The 20073-nt window shown below is 35.7% G+C and overlaps 1 protein-coding gene across 9 annotated transcripts in view; it reads right to left on the bottom strand.

Annotated features, from left to right (window-relative positions):
- RALGAPA1 (Ral GTPase activating protein catalytic subunit alpha 1) overlaps positions 1 to 20073 on the bottom strand; it is a 212502-nt gene that overhangs the window by 141804 nt on the left and 50625 nt on the right. For 8 of the 9 annotated variants that reach the window (XM_043489272.1, XM_043489274.1, XM_043489277.1 and 5 more), the window contains exons 8-11: positions 19078 to 19216; positions 17845 to 18053; positions 15819 to 16058; positions 6216 to 6413 (exon numbers count right to left, since the gene is read on the bottom strand). In XM_043489272.1, the coding sequence (XP_043345207.1) occupies positions 6216 to 6413; positions 15819 to 16058; positions 17845 to 18053; positions 19078 to 19216 (786 nt within the window). Of the gene's footprint in view, positions 1 to 6215; positions 6414 to 15161; positions 15215 to 15818; positions 16059 to 17844; positions 18054 to 19077; positions 19217 to 20073 lie in introns of those variants that run through there. The other variant, XM_043489278.1, reaches the window with a different exon arrangement.

Genomic DNA, 20073 nt, shown 5'->3' with positions numbered 1-20073 from the left:
TAGCTCTAGTAATTTTCTGGTAGAGTCTTTAGGGTTTTATGTAGAGGATCATGTCATCTGCAAACAGTGAGAGTTTCACTTCTTCTTTTCCTATCTGGATTCCTTTTACTTCTTTTTCTGCTCTGATTGCTGTGGCCAAAACTTCCAACACTATGTTGAATAGTAGTGGTGAGAGTGGGCACCCTTGTCTTGTTCCTGATTTCAGGGGAAATGCTTTCAATTTTTCACCATTGAGGGTGATGCTTGCTGTGGGTTTGTCATATATAGCTTTTATTATGTTGAGGTATGTTCCTTCTATTCCTGCTTTTTGGAGAGTTTTAATCATAAATGAGTGTTGAATTTTGTCAAAGGCTTTCTCTGCATCTATTGAGATAATCATATGGTTTTTATCTTTCAATTTGTTAATGTGGTGTATTACATTGATTGATTTGTGGATATTAAAGAATCCTTGCATTCCTGGGATAAAGCCCACTTGGTCATGGTGTATGATTTTTTTAATATGTTGTTGGATTCTGTTTGCTAGAATTTTGTTAAGGATTTTTGCATCTATGTTCATCAGTGATATTGGCCTGTAGTTTTCTTTTTTGTGGCATCTTTGTCTGGTTTTGGAATTAGGGTGATGGTGGCCTCATAGAATGAGTTTGGAAGCTTACCTTCATCTGCAATTTTCTGGAAGAGTTTGAGTAAGATAGGTGTTAGCTCTTCTCTAAATTTTTGGTAGAATTCAGCTGTGAAGCCATCTGGTCCTGGGCTTTTGTTTGCTGGAAGATTTTTGATTACAGTTTCGATTTCCTTGCTTGTGATGGGTCTGTTAAGATCTTCTATTTCTTCCTGGTTCAGTTTTGGAAAGTTATACTTTTCTAAGAATTTGTCCATTTCATCCAAGTTGTCCATTTTATTGGCATAGAGCTGCTGGTAGTAGTCTCTTATGATCCTTTGTATTTCAGTGTTGTCTGTTGTGATCTCTCCATTTTCATTTCTAATTTTGTTAATTTGGTTCTTCTCTCTTTGCTTCTTAATGAGTCTTGCTAATGGCTTGTCAATTTTGTTTATTTTTTCAAAAAACCAGCTTTTAGCTTTGTTGATTTTTGCTATGGTCTCTTTAGTTTCTTTTGCATTTATTTCTGCCCTAATTTTTAAGATTTCTTTCCTTCTGCTAACCCTGGGGTTCTTCATTTCTTCCTTCTCTAATTGCTTTAGGTGTAGAGTTAGGTTATTTATTTGGTTTTTTCTTGTTTCTTGATGTAAGCCTGTAATGCTATGAACCTTCCCCTTAGCACTGCTTTTACAGTGTCCCATAGGTTTTTGGGTTGTTGTGTTTTCATTTTCATTCATTTCTATACATATTTTGATTTCTTTTTTGATTTCTTCTATGATTTGTTGGTTATTCAGAAGCGTGTTATTTAGCCTCCATATGTTTGAATTTTTAACAATTTTTTTCCTGTAATTGAGATCTAATCTTACTGCACTGTGGTCAGAAAAGATGACTGGAATGATTTCAATTTTTTTGAATTTTCCAAGACCAGATTTATGGCCCAGGATGTGATCTATTCTGGAGAAGGTTCCGTGTGCACTTGAGAAAAAGGTGAAGTTGATTGTTTTGGGGTGAAATGTCCTATAGATATCAATTAGGTCTAGCTGGTCCATTGTGTCATTTAAGGTTTGTGTTTCCTTGTTAATTTTCTGTTTAGTTGATCTATCCATAGTTGTGAGTGGGGTATTAAAGTCTCCCACTATTATTGTGTTACTATTAATTTCCTCTTCCATACTCGTTAGTGTTTGCCGTACATATTGCGGTGCTCCTATGTTGGGTGCATATATATTTATAATTGTTATATCTTCTTCTTGGATTGATCCTTTGATCATTATATAGTGTCCTTCTTTGTCTCTTTTCACATCCTTTATTTGAAAGTCTATTTTATCTGATATGAGTATTGCGACTCCTGCTTTCTTTTGGTCTCCGTTTGCATGAAATATTTTTTTCCAGCCCTTCACTTTTAGTCTGTATGTGTCTCTTGCTTTGAGGTGGGTCTCTTGTAGACAGCATATATAGGGGTCTTGTTTTTGTATCCATTCAGCCAATCTTTGTCTTTTGGTTGGGGCATTCAACCCATTTACATTTAGGGTAATTATTGATAGGTGTGGTCCCGTTGCCATTTACTTTGTTGTTTTGGGTTCACGTTTATACAACCTTTCTGCATTTCCTGTCTAGAGAAGATCCTTTAGCATTTGTTGAAGAGCTGGCTTAGTGGTGCTGAATTCTCTCAGCTTTTGCTTATCTGTAAAGCTTTTGAATTCTCCTTCATATCTGAATGAGATCCTTGCTGGATACAGTAATCTAGGTTGTAGGTTATTCTCTTTCATTACTTTCAGTACGTCCTGCCATTCCCTTCTGGCCTGAAGGGTTTCTATTGATAGATCAGCTGTTATCCTTATGGGAATCCCTTTGTGTGTTATTTGTTGTTTCTCCCTTGCTGCTTTTAATATTTGTTCTTTGTGTTTGATCTTGGTTAATTTGATTAATATGTGTCTTGGGGTGTTTCGCCCTGGGTTTATCCTGTTTGGGACTCTCTGGGTTTCTTGGACTTGGGTGGCTATTTCCTTCCCCATTTTAGGGAAGTTTTCAGCTATTATCTCCTCGAGTATTTTCTCATGGCCTTTCTTTTTGTCTTCTTCTTCTGGAATTCCTATGATTCGAATGTTGGGGCGTTTCACATTGTCCCAGAGGTCCCTGAGGTTGTCCTCATTTCTTTTGATCCTTTTTTCTTTTTTCCTCTCTGCTTCATTTATTTCCACCATTTTATCTTCTACCTCACTTATCCTATCTTCTGCCTCCGTTATTCTACTCTTGGTTCCCTCCAAAGTGTTTTTGATCTCATTCATTGCATTATTCATTTTTAATTGACTCTTTTTTATTTCTTCTAGGTCTTTATTAAACAATTCTTGTATCTTTTCAATCTTTGTCTCCAGGCTATTTATCTGTAACTCCATTTTGTTTTCAAGATTTTGGATCATTTTTATTATCATTATTCTAAAATTCTTTTTCAGGTAGATTCCCTATCTCCTCCTCTTTTGTTTGACTTGGTGGGCATTTTTCATGTTCCTTTACCTGTTGGGTATTTCTTTGCCTCTTCATCTTGTTTAGATTGCTGTGTCTGGAGTGGGCTTTCTGTATTCTGGAGGTCTGTGGTTCCTTTTTATTGTGGAGGATTTACCCCGTGGGTGGGGTTAGACGATTGGCTTGTCAAGGTTTCCTGGTTAGGGAAGCTTGCGTCAGTGTACTGGTGCGTGGAATTTGATTTCTTCTCTTTGGAGAGCAATGGAGTGCCCAGTAATGAGTTTTGAGATGGGTCTATGTGTTAGGTGTGTCCTTGGGCAGCCTGTATGTTGATGTTCACGGCTATGTTCCTGCATTGCTGGAGAATTTGCGTGGTATGTCTTGCTCTAAAACTTATTGGCTCTTGGGTGGTGGTTGGTTTCAGTGTAGGTATAGAGGCTTTTGGACGGTCACTTATTACTTAAAGTTTCATGTAGTCAGGAGTTTTCTGGTGTTCTCGGGTTTTGGGCTTAAGTCTCCTGCCTCTGGATTTCAGTTTTATTCTTCCTGTAGTCTCAGGACTTCTCCAACTATACAGCACTGATAAGAAAACTTCTAGGTTAATGGTGAAAAGATTCTCCCCCGTTAGGGACACCCAGAGAGGTTCACAGAGTTACATGAAGAAGAGGAGAGGGAGGAGGGAGATAGAGATGAGCAGGAGGAGAAAAAGGGGGACTCAAGAGGAGAGAGACAGATCTACGCAGCTGTCTGTTCCCAGAGTGTTCTCCGTAGCCCAGTCACCTACAAAGATTCACAGAATTGGATTGGGAAGAGAGGGGGAAAGGAGGAAATAGAGGTGTTCTGAGGTAGAAAACAGAGAGTCAAGATTGGGAGAGAATAATCTTCGGTTTAAAAATAGGGCTTCTCTTCTTTTTTTTTGGTAAGGTTATAGTGTATTGAAAATGAAAATTAAGGAGTAGTAGAGGAGTACTAGAGGACTTTAAAAGAAATAAGAGAAAAAGAAAAATAGAAAATAGAAGAGAAAAAGGAAAGAAAAAAAAAGAAGAGGAAAAAAAAGAAAAAAAAGAAAAAAGAAAAAGAAAAAAAAAAATTTTTTTTCCCTAATTAAAAAAATCGTAAAAATCTATGGAAATGAAAGTTAAGGAGTAATGGGGGAGTAATAGGGGATTTTAAAGGAAAATAAAAGAGAAAAAATAAAAAAGAAAAAATAAAAAAAGAAAAAATAAAAAAAAAAAGAGAGAAAAAAGTAAAATTATATCTAGGAGTTTCTCTGGAGCTGTTGCGGTCAGTGTGGGTTCGGCTCAGTTTCAGATAGCTCCTCGTTCCAGCTTACACTTCTCGGTATCTACAGGCCCCTTACGGTGTAGTTGGTGTTTTCTAGAGGGATTTTAATCTGTTGCACCAGTCCCTTCTGAGGCGGTTCCCTTTGTTTATTTGGCTTCTGTTTGCCGGTCTCTTCAGAGCCTCATTTCCGCCCTGACACAGGCGGGCAGAGGTGGACTCTTATTCAGGTAGCTACTTCCGTCCTTCTGCGGGGCAAGGAGGGGCTGGCGCTGCCGGGCGGGACTGGCGCCGCGGGGAGGGGGTTGCGCCGCGGGGATGGGCTGGAGCTGCCGGGAGGGGCTGACGCTGCTTTCTCCGCCTGCGCTGCTCAGGCTCCCGGCTGCTCTACATGGAGCGCGGCCCGCGCTGCGCGAGGTTCCAGCCCTCGGGTGTTCCACAAAAGCGCGGAGCAAAAAGCTGCGCCTGCTCTCTGTGCCTTCCCCGTCAGAGCGGTCCAGGCAGCCAGGGGCTTGGTGGGCGCACTCTCCCCAGGTGCGGCGCGCCCACTCCCCTCCGCGGACCCAGTCTCAGTTTCCGCTGGCGCCAGTCGGGTGCGCGCGCCTTCCGCCCTCCGCGTCCCCAGCCCCAGTCCCCGCCCGCGCCGGTCGGGTGCCTGCGCCCTGTGTCTCGCCGCGACCTTCCCCTCCCCCCTGCCTCCTGCCTTCGGCGGGGCTGGGCCCGTCCGCAGCCTGCGAGCTCTTCTCTGGATTTTCTTAGTCTCTTTGCTCTGCGAACGGCCGGCAGTGTGTTCAGGCCGGTTAATTTACTCTCTCCCCTTTGGTCTCCCACAGTTCAAGTTGGCACCTCACAGAAGCTCCCTCCGATTGTCCTCAGGGCACTCAGGCCCGGACCCTACTCCAAGCAATGCTGCCTAAGATTCCCTTCCTGGGACGGATCTCCATCCTTAGCTCTTTTGTCTCACTTTTAATCTTTTATATTTTGTCCTACCTCCTTTCGAAGACAATGGGCTGCTTTTCTGGGCGCCTGATGACCTCAGCTAGCGATCAGAAGTTGTTTTGCGAAGTTTGCTCTGCATTCAGTTATTCTTTTGATGAATTTGTAGGAGAGAAAGTGGTCTCCCGGTCCTACTCCTCCGCCATCTTGGCTCCTCCCTCTATTTCACATTTCTTATCACTCTCAACCACCGACTCTTGGCTACAGCCAAATAAAAGTATTTGCAGTGTATGTACTACAGCATCCATTTTGATTTAGTCTCACAGTTTTGTTTTTTTTTCTTTACAGTTTTGTTTTGACTGGGATGCGCAGCTTGCAAGATCTTACTTACCCAACAAAAGATGAATCTGGGCCCCAGCCGTGAAAGTACCACTTCCTAACCACTGGACCACCAGGGAATTCCCACCACACTTTAAAATATTATACCTTTTGTAATACCATCCAATTTTGATCTAAACAATGACTGAAAGAATCAGAATACAAGCTCTTTTGAAGTTGTGACATCAAAGAGCTTTGGGATAGAGTACTAAGATAACATATTATCTAAACTGTGAAATATAACTGACTGTTGAACAACACTGGGTGTAGGGCACCAACCCTTCGAGCAGTCAAACATCTGCATATAACTTATAGTTGGCTCTCAATAGCCACAGTTTCTCCATTATCAACATATTTAACCAACTATGGATTATGTGGTACTGTAATATTTACTATTGAAATAGATCCTCATATAAATGGACCCACAGTTTAAACTCATGTTGTTCAAGGATCAACTGTATACTGAAAAGTATCTTTACCTTCCCATCTATCCCATATCACCACATTTCTGTGAAAATCTTATCTGTTAAACTTATATTAAAATACGTAAGTCTTATTTTACCTCTTCTCTTTTTTCTCCTTCTTCCATTGAAATATCATGGTCTGTGACATTGTCAATGCATGGAAGGGCTGAAGAAGAGATCACAATTTCTTCAGGCTCTTGCATGAACAAAGGTTTTTCCTCTTGCTGGATCCATTCCTGATATACTTTCACCACTTTTCTCATAGCTGCTGCTTCACAAATTGGTAATAAAAATGCCTAGTGAAAAAAAGAGAGAATATAATAACACCTTTTACTTTGCAGCAAACTACTAAAATATACATTTCTATCTTAATAAAATGTGAGATATAAATGATTCTTAAAGAGCTGCTGCTGCTAAGTCACTTCAGTCGTGTCCGACCCTGTGCGACCCCCATAGACGGCAGCCCACCAGGCTCCCCTGTCCCTGGGATTCTCAATGCAAGAACACTGGAGTGGGTTGCCATTTCCTTCTCCAATGTGTGAAAGTGAAAAGTGAAAGTGAAGTTGCTCAGTCGGGTCCGACTCTTGCGACCCCATGGACTGCAGCCTACCAGGCTCCTCTGTCCATGGGATTTTCCAGGCAAGAGTACTGGAGTGGGGTGCCATTGCCTTCTCCATCTTAAAGAGCTAAAGTCAAACAATTCATTGTCAGAAAAAACCTTTTGTTTCCAAATAATCTGTAAATACATTAAGACAAATACTTTTAGTAGGTAGACATGGATTTCCAGTCCTAGGAGCAAAGATTTGTTTCAATAGTGATATTTCAGAATGAACATATTCCCTGTAACTGTGTTCCTATGAGTTTAATGTAAATACAACTTTTCATAATAAATCACATTTTTGTAGATTAAAATAAATTTTGATAAAAAGATTTTTATTTAAAAAAATGACTCCAAAAAGCAATAAAAACACTATGTAACAAGGCAACTTAGCTTTTCACAACATACTGTTTAAAAAGGTAAGAGTTTTCTTCTGTCATTTTACACACTTAAAATTTTACAAGCTAAATAATACGGCAAAAATATTTAGAAAGTTAAAAGGAATACCGTACAGTTATCCTTTCCTTTCAGTGGTAATCTTAAGTTGGAAAATAACATTTTCCTCAACACAAAAACATCATCACAGAAAAAAAAAAAAGCTTTTTTATACAATTCATACTTACAAAAATAAAGCAAGAAAAACACTCAGTCTCACTACTCAAAGTCCTTCCCTTATAATATTTGTGTTTATGTGTTAACATTTTCATTGTATTTTTTTAACAAATAAAATTGGTATTCAACTTACTTGTTTTTGTATGTTTCATAATGATTATCTATGAATTTCAACTGTAAAAATCACAAAACCTTTACCTAAAACCTGATACTTTCTATTCTAGAATTATCTATGAACATTTAATAACAATCATGGGGTCAAAAGACTACTTTATCTGACTGAAACTAGCCAAGAAAATAATGATGAAAAGCTCATGTGTAATATCAATAGGGTATTTCATGTTGTTTGGTAATCCTTTTATTTATTGCTATTATTGATTCCCTAGAAAACTGCATTACTTGCTACTTTCCTCCACTGAACAAACCCATTCCCAAATTCTCATTCTCATGTTCTGACAGTTTAATGGTCAATGGCATAATTTTGATCATCATTGCCTGCTCTAAGACTATTTTCCAACTGAAACAACACTTCAGAGCTCCTTAAAAATATTAAAAGAAAAAAAAAAAGCTCAATCTCTAAAAGTTCTATTCTCAAATACTGAAAAATTTACTTAAAAATTAGCATGAGAAGTCTCTGTATTTTCTGCTCATTTTTGTTTTGAACCTAAAGAGAGAAGTCACTCAGTCGTGTCGGACTCTTTGTGACCCCATGGACTGTAGTGTAGCCTACCAGGCTCCTCCATCCACGGGATTTTCCAGGCAAGAATACTGGAGTGGGTTGCCATTTCCTTCTCCAGGAGATCTTCCTGACCCAGGGATTGAACCCGGGTCTCCCACACTGTAGGCAGACGCTTTACAGTCTGAGCTACCAGGGAAGTCAAATCCACATAGTGGCACCATAATCTTTCTACAAAGAAGTACCACTCACAATCAAATACAAGTATTAATCGATAATAAGGGAGTCTGTCATTATAAGCAAGAATATGTCAATCAATACTCAGCAAATTTTCTCTCTACAGGTAGACCTACGAGGTCATCTCCACTTTCATGATTCTATGACCATAAAACTACATCAGAACCAGAAAATTACAGGGACAAAGAATCAAAACACAAGAGATAAAAAAACAAGTAAAATATTTAATGGTATCAGCTTAAGGCAAACTGGTACATAGTTTTCTAATAACTGGCTTCACCAATGGGATCTGATTTACTGGTAGCTAAGCCTCTCTTCTCTGGTGAAAAAACATGAATAAAACATGTTAGTCTCTGATTACTTTTTTAATGGGCTTCCATTATTAACCAACCCAGATTGTGACAGACACATTCTTTGAAATTTAATTAAATAGAGTGAGCATTTAGCAGACCTGGTAATTTTTTGTCTCCTTAGAGACAAAGAGGTTAGAGACAAAAAGATTAGAGACAAACCTCCTTAGAGACAAAGAGGTTCACATTTTGTCTCAGAATACTTAATCTAATGTATGTTAACACAAATAATTCCTTTTCCAAATTAAAAGAAGAGTAGAATTATTTACTTTTTTGTAAATCTCTTTAATGTTTAGCTTAATAGAAGACAGTTGGATTCTCTTATCCACTTGCTTCCGCATTAAATCTGATACAGTATCATACGTCAGGTATCCTGGGGAAAATTTCACTGTACACTGTACACTTTCCCCACTGTACACTGTGGAAAATTTCACTGCAACAGTGAAAAAGGTTTTGACCTTATGAACCTCAAAATGTTCTGGGGATGTCTCAGGAGCCCCATATTATACTTTGCCACCCACTGCCTTTGGAAAATTTTTTTTTACATATATATGTATACTTATATATTTAAAAATTACATACATATAAATAAATATGTGGTGCTTTTAAAGGTTAAACTCTATGTGTTTTATTTACCTCACATCAAAGTACCTGTGGCTCCTCACTGTAGCCTCCAAGTACTAACAACATACAGCACAAAGAATGGGTTTATTCATAAAATAGAGTGTTGATGTCTGGAGTGTTATTATGCCCATTCTATACTGAACTGAAGGGATATGGAGAATAATTTTATCATTTCAAATAATCTGGGCATTTACGCTTTGCAGTTGTACCTTTCTTTTAAAGACACATAAAATTATAGATACCCTCATCTGACACAGAATTCACAATCATTAAAGTGGTATTAAAAAAAGTTATTACCTATGTAACAAATTATCTCAAGACTTGGCTTCTAGAAATACATGTTAGCCCACAGCTAGCACTAACAAAGTGCCCAGCACTCAACAGTTACTGAGCTTCTTGATTAATTCATCAAATTTGATAGCTCACCAAAATTCACTAAACAAATTCACCAAAATTTATTTGGTGCCTAACTCACTGCCAGGCACTATGGCTACAATGATGAATGACTAAGATAAGTATTTATGGGGGGTAATAAGAAAGATCAAAATTAAACATTAAAAAATTTCTAAAACTCAGGAGAGATACTATGAAGGAGAGTATAGTTTTCAAAAACATCATTAAAAAGAGGTCCTTACTGAGCATGTGTGTGTATGTGTATGTGCACATGTGTATACCTGCTTCGTGGGTGGGCAAGTGAATGGGTGAGGGTGGTCATGAAGACTTTTCTGGTGTACTCACATTTAAGCTATGATCTTAAAGGTTGAGTAGCCAGGTAAGAAGAGGAGGTGGGAAGGAAAGAGAGGAAAGCTGAAGACAGGGAACCAGTTTAGTGTAATGGCTATGAGGATGAAATTATTTGAAAGTTGAAAAGACAAGACATTTCTACTAAACTTACCTACAGAGGGACTTGGGCTCTAGCTGGGACTGCTAAGGGCAAAATCATCATATGCTCATATACCTAATAATTAATTAAATATTTCTGTCTATACCACAATATGAAACACATGAGCCTTCAAATTAAGAAAGAAATTATTTCACAGATTCTCCATTGTGCAAACTTATCATCAGTATTAAGCAAGTAAAAATAGCTTTTCTACTACAATCTAATCTTAGAAATTGATTCCTTTCAAAACATTAATGATTCATTGAAGTCACCATCCTAAAATCTATTTTTCTTTAAGTTTTGCCTTAAAAACCACTTTTAAAAAGCAGCTGTTACAATAAAAATAACATCTCAGAGAACCTCAGTTTCTGGAAGTATTTTAAGAAAGATACCCTAGAATCTACTCGCACAGAACACCTAAAAGTTGTCACATAGCAAGTATAATATACCTTTTAAATGAATGGCTCAGCTTGTAAGGATATTCTGAGTCTAGAACAAAATGAAAGTGCTGATCTAGAGGGACGAGTAAGCAATGCAACAGGTGGGTGTTGCCTTGGACAGCCTTCAGAGCTTTGCATTAATGCCCGCTGTGTGGACCTGAGAGACCATACAAATGTAAAACCAGTCAAGGGTACATCCTCAAAACAATGGTGAGCTAGGACAGGAAGAAAAAACTTGACTCCAGAGAAGAGTCAGTAAGGAAACTTGTCTGCTGACTTCGAGTAAGGAATACCAGTCTTCCCTGGAAACTCATATTCATAGGCTGGCTATCACCTAACTTTTGAGTGCTGCAAAGTGAGAAAAATCATAAGCAAAGAATTGTAATGTAAAGTAAACCAAGGTTGACAGGACTCCTGAATACCTGAGAGAAGCAAGTGCAAATCTTCTCTGGAGGAACACAAGCTCCAACCCAGGTTTTAAAGTCATTTTTGTAAGATTCCAAAGAAATGCAAGCTCTTAACATAAAAATCCAAACAAATGAGGGTGAATAAACAAACAACAAACAAGGCCAGAACAGCAAAAACCTAAGTTACCAGAACTACTAGAATAAGGAATATGAATATTTTAATACATTTTAATATTAAGAAAGTGAAAATATGAATAAGCCACTGTAAAAAAAGCACTACACAGATATTTTAAAACAACCAAATATTAACTTCTAGAAATTAAAATATAAATAGTATCATTAAAAACCCAATAAGGGGAATTCTATTTCTAAGAGTGTGATAACTAGGTAACCAATCGTACAACTGAAAAAAAAAAAAATGTTATACAGTTTTAAAAAAAAAACTTTTATCTTAAATGCACTGATGAGCCAAGACGTAGGGAGAAATATTTGAAAATAAAAACCTACATGAGGTCCAAACTCAAGAGAGGTTTTAGGTGTAGCAATAAAGTGGTTTCATTTTGAATGGAACCAATTACTCTGGTTTTTATGGATCTAAGGGGGCAAGGAAGAAAGAATGATAGGAAACCTCCAAACAAAGTTGGAGTTCCAAAGGAATATATATCATCAGCGAAATGCCAGGCTGGATGAAGCATAAGCTGGAATCAAGATTGCTGGGAGAAATATCAATAACCTCAGATATGCAGATGACACTACCCTTATGGTAGAAAGTAAAGGGACCTATAAGAGTCTCTTGATGAAAGCGAAAGAGGAGAGTGAAAAAGCTGACTTAAAATGCAACATTCAAAAAATAAAGATCATGGCTTCCAGTCCCATCACTTAAAACCACCCCATAAAAGTCTGCAAGGAAAATTGCCTGTACATAGAGGCAAAGTAGATAACAGACATCTCCTCAGAGACACTGTAACCAAAAGCTAGCCGTAATACAGGTTTACACTTGTACATTCATATTATCTGGCTGGCTTAAACTTTAGGAATTCAGTTTAATGTGAGATTGGAAGAGTTTCCTTGCATCTATATGAAGTAAATGCATCCCCTTTCTGGAACAATCAACCTTTAACAAACCAAATCAAGAAACAGTCGTTAAGTAGTAAAAGCTCAGAATCAAAATTCTGATCACAAAATATTTCAAGAGAATATATAGCACCATGAGGAAGAGCATTCAGAAATAAAATATGGCAGACTCAGACCTATAAAGACTTCAGGGATATCAGGAGGATCAATCAATCAATCAACAGAAAATAAAATATAAATATAATAAAAAATTTTCATATCAATACATAAAAAGTAAGGTATGAACTAGACACCTAAAATTGACCAAACAGACTGGCCAACTTCCAGAAACAGTTGTAATTAGAAAGAAAGTAATCAGAATGTAGCATGGAGAGACAAAGAGGCTGAAAATATATATGTGAGATTAGTAGATGTAGAAAGCGGGAAGGTTTAACACATATCTTGAAATGCAAAAAAAAAAAAAAGGACAGAGCCAATATTTAAAGACAGAACGGCTGGAAATTTTCCACCAGAACTGTCAAATTATACTAATCCATAAATACAGTATCCCCAAAGTATCCCCTGAAGAATAAAAGGAAATCTAGACCTGAACAGTGAAAAATGAAAGTGAAAGTCACTCAGTGGTGTCCAGCTCTTTGCGACCCCATGGACTGTAGTCCATGGAATTCTCCAGGCTAGAATACTGGAGGGGGTAGCCTTTCCATTCTCCAGGAGCTCTTCTCAACCAAGGGATCAAACCCAGGTCTCCCACATTGCAGGTGGATTCTTTACCAACTAAGCTACAGAGGAAGCCCAAGAATACTGGAGTGGGTAGCCTATTCATTCTCCAGTGGATCTTCCTGATTCAGGAATCGAACTGGAGTCTCCTGCATTGCAGGTGATTCTTTACCAACTGAGCTATCAGGGAAGTCTCAAATATGCCACAGTAAAATATAAAATGCCAAATAGTTAAAAAAAAAAAAAGGTATTAAAAGCCAGACAACTGACCTATAAAGCATCAAGAGTTCAACTGCTGATTGACATGTGAACAGTAACCCAGAAAAGTGGGAAAGTATCTGAAATGTACTGGGTGAAAATAACTGTCAATCTAGAATTTCATATCCAGTGGAAAAAATATGTGGGCAAAATAAAGGTATTCTCAGAGCAAAAATTTATAAGTGTTTGACATCCACTAAAGTAAATTCTAAATGATGAACTTCAAGAAGAGGAAAGTAATTCTAAATGAAAGATCTGAAAAGGAAGAAATCATAATCAAAAGGAGTGATGAATAAAACTAACTGTAAATCAACTGAACACACAGATAATAATGATACTGGAGTTAAATATATAAACATGCAAAATAGAACTGAATTATTTGTTAATAACAATAAATTATTTGGGGAGAAATTAGAATAATAGGGTTCTGTTAATCTTGTATTGATTAGGAAGAGGGTAAAAAAATAATAACTTTATACTTGGAAAGTGAAGTATGTATGTTAAAATTTAGACAGTAATCACTGAAGGACAAGGAAAAGAAAAAACTCTCAAACCAAGTGATAGGAAGGAGGATACAGAATGAAAAAACATCAATTAAATAAAAGCAAAAAATAAGAGGAATATAAGAAAATACAGACATAAGAAAAATAAAAAGAACAAAATAAGATCATATCAGTAAATCCAAACATATCAGTAATTACAATAAATATTTCAGTTAAAAGACAAAGATTTTTTAAAATCCAACCATATTTATAAGAGACATATAAAATGTAATAAAAAGGACTGAAAATTAAAGAATTTAAAAAAATACATGAGGATAATTCTAATAAAAAGTGGTATTAATGTACTAAAAGTAGACAGACTACTATAGGTAGACTTTAAGCAAATTAAGTTTTCTTTTTTACTACAGATAATTTCTGCAGATTAAAAGGTCCATAAACAAAAAGTTTAACTCAAGAAGATATAAATATGTATGTACTTAATTACAAAGCTTCAAAATATACAAAGGAAAATTTACGGAACTACAAAGAAAAAAATAAGCAAATCACCATCAAAACAAAAGATTTTACCACATCTTCTCAATAACTGTGAGGTCAAGCTGACCAAAAATTTTAGGTAAGAATACAGAAAAGTTCACCAACACAATAATAAGCTTGATTTAATAAACTTTAAAAATCATGAACTTCATAGAAAAGAATACATTCTCTTCAAACACAGGACATTTATGAGGACGGCCTACATACTGATTACACAAATTATATCCTCTGACCAAAAAGAATCACATTAGAAATCTGTGAGAAAAAAGAAAACTAGAAAAATCTTATTTGTTTGGCAGATGGACACCTAAATAACTCACAGGTCACAGAAGGTATTAACATGAAAATTAGAACACTTACAGTGAATAATACACATACAAAGTTTGTAGACTGTAGCTAAAATAGCATTAAGAGGTAAATTAACAGTCTCAAAAATGCTTATATTAAAAAAATGAGGCTAATTAAATTAGCTAGCAGAAGAACCATCAAATAAAATCAAGAAAAGCAGAAAGAAATAACAAGTAGCAAAATTAATAAATGAGAAAATGAACATAAAACACAGAGGATCAACAAGGCCAAAAGTTCACTCTTTCCAAAGACTAATAAAACTGACAAATCTCTGGTAAGAATCATTAAGAAAAAACAAACAAGGAACAAATAATAACAGGAATGACAAGAAAAAACATGAATATAAATGCTCCAGGGATTTAAAAAGATTATAAGAGAATGCATTTAAAAACAAATGTAATGAACAAATTCCTACAAAAACAAACATACTCAAACCGACTCAAGAACCAGAAAACCTTTATAGTTCTATAAGCTTTAAATTTTCCCATAAGCAAAGAATTCCACTCATAGTTGTCAAATATCTTTCCCTTTGCACTTGTCATATATCCTGTCAACCCAAACCCTAAAGCTGGCAACTCACTGCCAAAGCTGGATAAAATGTTACAGCTTGTTTGTTTACCTCAGACTGACAAAACTAATGCTGCCTCATGCTTTCTTTTACATATCAACAAACATGTAGGAGATGAAAATCTGCTTTGCCTGGAGAGCTCCCTGGCATGTGAAGACAGTGTAGCACAGATTAAAGAGCACTAACAGAATTTTAGTCCAGGATCTACCACTTACTTGCTGTGAGACTTGAATGATCCCCTTCAGCTACAAAACTCAATGATGTTTACCTGTAAAAGTTAAGTACCTTTGCTATTAAGAGCAAATGGTTAGTTTTCAAAAGGTTTATTTTCCCATAAAATTTCTATGTAACTGAAAATGTGCACCTAGGAATTTCTAACTACCTTCATGTGAAATAGCTTTTATTCTTTTCCCTTCCCTCTTCTTTATTTTATTCCCCAAACAATATATGCCTTAAGCAAATTTAATTTCAGAATGCCTTAGAAGACAAAACCAAGCCTCCATGCGGAGGATAAAGACATTCTGTATTCATAAATCACTTTTTATTAATTTTAGAGTAAAAGATAAATAATTTTACTCTAACTTATTAAAAAATTATAGGAAGAAAACTTTCAAATCATAAAGTGAGTAACTAAGAAAATTATTCTGGTAACAGAAGAAATATTGGGGGGATAATTATTAAACCAAAGTTATTATAAACTAAAAAAATAACTGAAAATATTCAAGGATTAGATGTAGTAAGTTTTAAAAACTAAATATGAACTTTAAAAAAATTTTTCATGAAGAATAAATTCTAAATAGCTAAAAGTCAGTATATTCAATATTAAAGGCAAAGTTTGTATTACAAATTAGAAATATTGAGAGATATTTTACCTGACGAAATATCTCTGTGACAAAGTTAACGTTACTTCTTTTAGAAGAAAAAACTCTGCGAACTATTTCAATGTCTGTGAGATGCTCTTCATCAATACTACAGAGACTAGAAGAGCTAGGTTCTCGTTCCGTGAGAGTGCTTGTGTTGGAATGAGACTGCTCAGGTTCTGCACTTCTATCTGCTTTATCGGCATTATCATTTTTGTTTTCTTCTCTGGATACCAAACTAGCAGCTGCTCTCTAAAATAAAAACAAAAGGGGGAGAATATCACAATCATTTAACTCAATATTTTGTCTTCCAATAGCAAATACTGACAAAATCCAAAGCATTCCATAAGTAACTTATAGCATTGGTTAAAATGTAGGAATAGAGTTTCATTTAGAATCCATGCTAAATAATTAAATGGCAATGAAATAACTCAATATCTAAGTGACATAGTGATACTCATTAAACATCTATTCAATTAAGTTTTTCAATGTGTTTGCAGCACAAACAAGTTACGAATTAAGACTGGGTAAAAGAATAATGCCAATGGAGTCACCTTGATCTTCAATAACAAATACCTTAAAACTGGACTGTTTCTTGTCTGAAATGTGTAAAGTCATCTCTATTTTACCATAAACAAAGATTATGCAAGCAAAACTTCTTAGAAAAAGCAAAGGAACAGAAAAAAATATGACAGAAAAAGTAGAAATGAAGCTAACATAAAATATATATTAGAAAACTCTACATTCTAATAATTTAACAATTTTCACCATGACTGAAAATGATGGCTAAACTTAGGGCAAAAGTAAAAGTCTTAAGGCAGTGATAAATTACTGCCACAGTATGAGAGGTAGCACTATATAGTGGAATGATAATATACTTTCTGGTATGTTATTCAATTTTTGGTCTCAGTTCTATTATCTATAAAATAAAAGGGTTTTAAGTATGTAAATGATCTCAAATGCACCTTCCCAACTAAAAAAAAATAATTTGATTTTTAGTTTATTGAATTCTGGGATCAGCAAGCATAGTTCTGCTTGAGAGTGTCTACATTCAAAAATGCTTTGTAGAGAACCTAGAACAATGTTTTAGGGAAAACACATCACATAATCTGCTACAGACAAATAAAAGGCTAGAGGGAATATAAGTCAAATTTTCTGAATGTTAATGAACATCCTTTATACCTCCACTTAACTTTCAAAGTACTTAAAGAGGTTGTATAAAAAGCACACACATATAAAATATTTTTAAAACTAAATGAGGAAATCTGAGAAAAGGAAAATAAAAATAAATTGAAAATCACTGCAATAAAGACAATTTCAGGAAAAAAAAAAACGCACATTGAGAGGAGGGGCAAGTGAAAAAAGAGGGTAATGGTTTATTTAAAAATAACAGAATTTTAAATATTAGCCCTTCCGCTACATAGCTGTGTAACTTTACATCACATTTCTAGAGTCAGTGTTCCTGAAAAGAGGGGACATGACACGGTGACAGGACTTTAAAACAGTACTCTATGAATGGGATTTCCCTGGTGGTTCAGTGGTTAAGAATCTGTCTTCCAACGCAGGGAATGTGACTTTGATTCTTGGTTGGGTAACTAAGATCCCATATGCTACAGAGCAACTACTGAGCTCGTGTGCTACAAGACTCAACGTAATCAAAATAAGTTACTAAATATTTTAGAAGTAAATAAAAAATAAATAGCACTATGAAGGTCATTTAATTGCAAGCTGTTTCCAATTGCAATAATTTGCACAATTTAGAATATTTTTAGTACTATACAATTAACATGAAATAAATAAGCTGAGACTTGTATATGACTGAAATTATCTTCTATACAAGTTTACAAACTGCATTTTTCATTAAGAAAATTATTGTTTCTATAGTACTTATAAAAATCTGGATTTACAAAATACATTTATAAAAAGAATGTAGTGTTATTATTTGTTTTCAATGTGCTCTACATCTAAGGAACTGAAATCAGTGGACAAATCCCTAAACCCATTTTTAACTTTAACAAGTTTGCTCTGTGTGTATTACCTGAATATTTTTTGGCAAGACTTCACCTTCCATCCCAGGAATATGAGGTCCTGTATGCGGCTTTGGCTCCAGCCAGAATGAAACCAGCCAACGAATGACAATAACACGAGCCTTAATGAAAGGCTCCTTTGTACAATAGATTGCCTCATTGGTTTCAGCATCCTTCTTTATCATGACATAATGTGGCTTTGGTCTCATCTGTGGGATATCTACGCAGAATGAAAAACCAGAATAAGAAAGGAATTATGCTTAGATAAATCTATGTTTTTAAATATTTCAGAAAACATTGTGATAATATCCTGATTTAAGAAATAGCATACATACATTTTAAAATAATTTGCTAGATATTAGCATGGAATCTAGAAGACTGAACCATATACAGCTGATAGATGGAAATGTGCAAAAATATCACTAAAAAAATCATTAAGAATTCTAAGAAACTTCCAGAGCCATTTAAAATTAATGAGAGCTCACTTCAATTAACTAAGTCTGAGACACATATTTTGATATCATACAAAGTATGAGAATTTTCACAGAAAAATTATTTTTAAAGCAAATATTGTTTTCAATGGTAAAGGTCTGCTACTCTAACTTAAGTCATTTCTACCAGCCTTAATGACTGTGCCTAAGCTTGTGAGTTGTCGAAACTTGGCAGAGTTTAAAACAGAAACATTTTTGTGCAAAAAAGACATTTCCACATACAGGCTGTCAATGCCTTCTATACATGGCAGTGGTCTACTTCTAACCCAGGATTTGACCTTGAGGTTACAGCTTCAAGGTTCCGAAAGACATTTTGGCACAGTCACTAAATACTGGACAAGATATGATCAAAATATATGACAATGTAATTATTCATACAGAGTTTGAATAAGACATACAAAGCCAAACCTTCGAGGGAGCTTTAAAAAGTTTTACAGAATAGATTAAAGATGATACCAAACATTAGAATTAAGTTTAATTTGTGATCATAAATACTCCTGGTAGGCTAACTTCTCCAAGAGGTGATACCCAGAAATAAGTTTTTGATAAATCTCTTTACTCAGAATGAAAATTCTCCACTAATAAAATTGCACTTTCAGTATGAAATTCAGTATGAATCATGGTACACTATCTCCAATTAATCAATACAAATTAAATATGGCAAGTTTTTTGCAGGTAATAAATGCTAAATTCATACAGATGAATGTTTTACTCTTATGTATAATATTTTAGAAAATTACAAAGATTACTTACCAAGTACAGGATGATATAAACTATTCTCCTTACAGATGTTGGGGAAAATATAAGGCAAATAATATTTCTTAAAATGTGAAAACAAAAATGAAAATCCTCTTTCTTGGTTTTCTTTGTTCTTCCATTCTAAACTTTTTACCTAAAAATAAACAAAAAATTAGAATTATTCCAGGAGGAAAAAAAAATACTAGCTGTTAAAAACAAGCTTATAAGAGGCTACCTAAGCAATAAACTAAACTTAGACTACAAAGATAAGAGGCTAAATCTGTGTATATATGTATGTTTATGTAAACAGAAAAACTTGTGCCATGCAAATACATTATACAGTTGACCCCTGAACAATCTGGGGGTTGAAGTGCTGATCCTCTGTGCACTTAAATATCCATTTGTAACATTGCAGTCAGCCCTCCATATTCATAGCTTCAAGCATCAGTGGCTTGTGCAGTAGTGTAGCTCATATTTATTGAAAAATATCTGTGTATAAGGGGACCTATATTGTTCAAAGGTCAATGATATATGTTATTTTTCAAAAATCTTATAATGTGCTCTAGAAAACTGTCAAAGTTGACTTAAAACTCGGCTCTACTACTGACAAAGATTATAGTGATCTTTCCTCTTTCTCCCTTCCTGAATAATTCAGCCTAAAAGTCAAACAAAACAGGCCTATGTGAGAGGAAAGAGAGGAAGGTATGAAACAGTGCCAGTCAAGTGCGGGCAATGAGAGCCTGACCGCAGGAGGCACCCATGAAGGGAGTGTAACAGAGGCAGCAGCTCAGTGGGGACTCAAGAGTCTCACAGGGGTGAGGAAAGTATCCATGAAGTGTAGAGGGGAGTAAGTCAGAAGGAGCAGAGTTGTGAAATATAGGGTGTGAAAACTCCAGAAGGCTGAGGAAGATATCTAAGTAGGGAGATAATAAAAGCCCGGAGTAGACCACAGCAAGATACTACTGTACATTAACTTTAGAATGACTAAAACTACAGACTGACCATATCAAC

The sequence above is a fragment of the Cervus canadensis genome, chromosome 17 (assembly GCF_019320065.1).
Source record: "Cervus canadensis isolate Bull #8, Minnesota chromosome 17, ASM1932006v1, whole genome shotgun sequence".
NCBI classification, from domain to species: Eukaryota; Metazoa; Chordata; class Mammalia; order Artiodactyla; family Cervidae; genus Cervus; species Cervus canadensis.
Note: the sequence above shows the minus strand (reverse complement) of the source record. Positions and strands in the feature narration are given on the sequence as shown.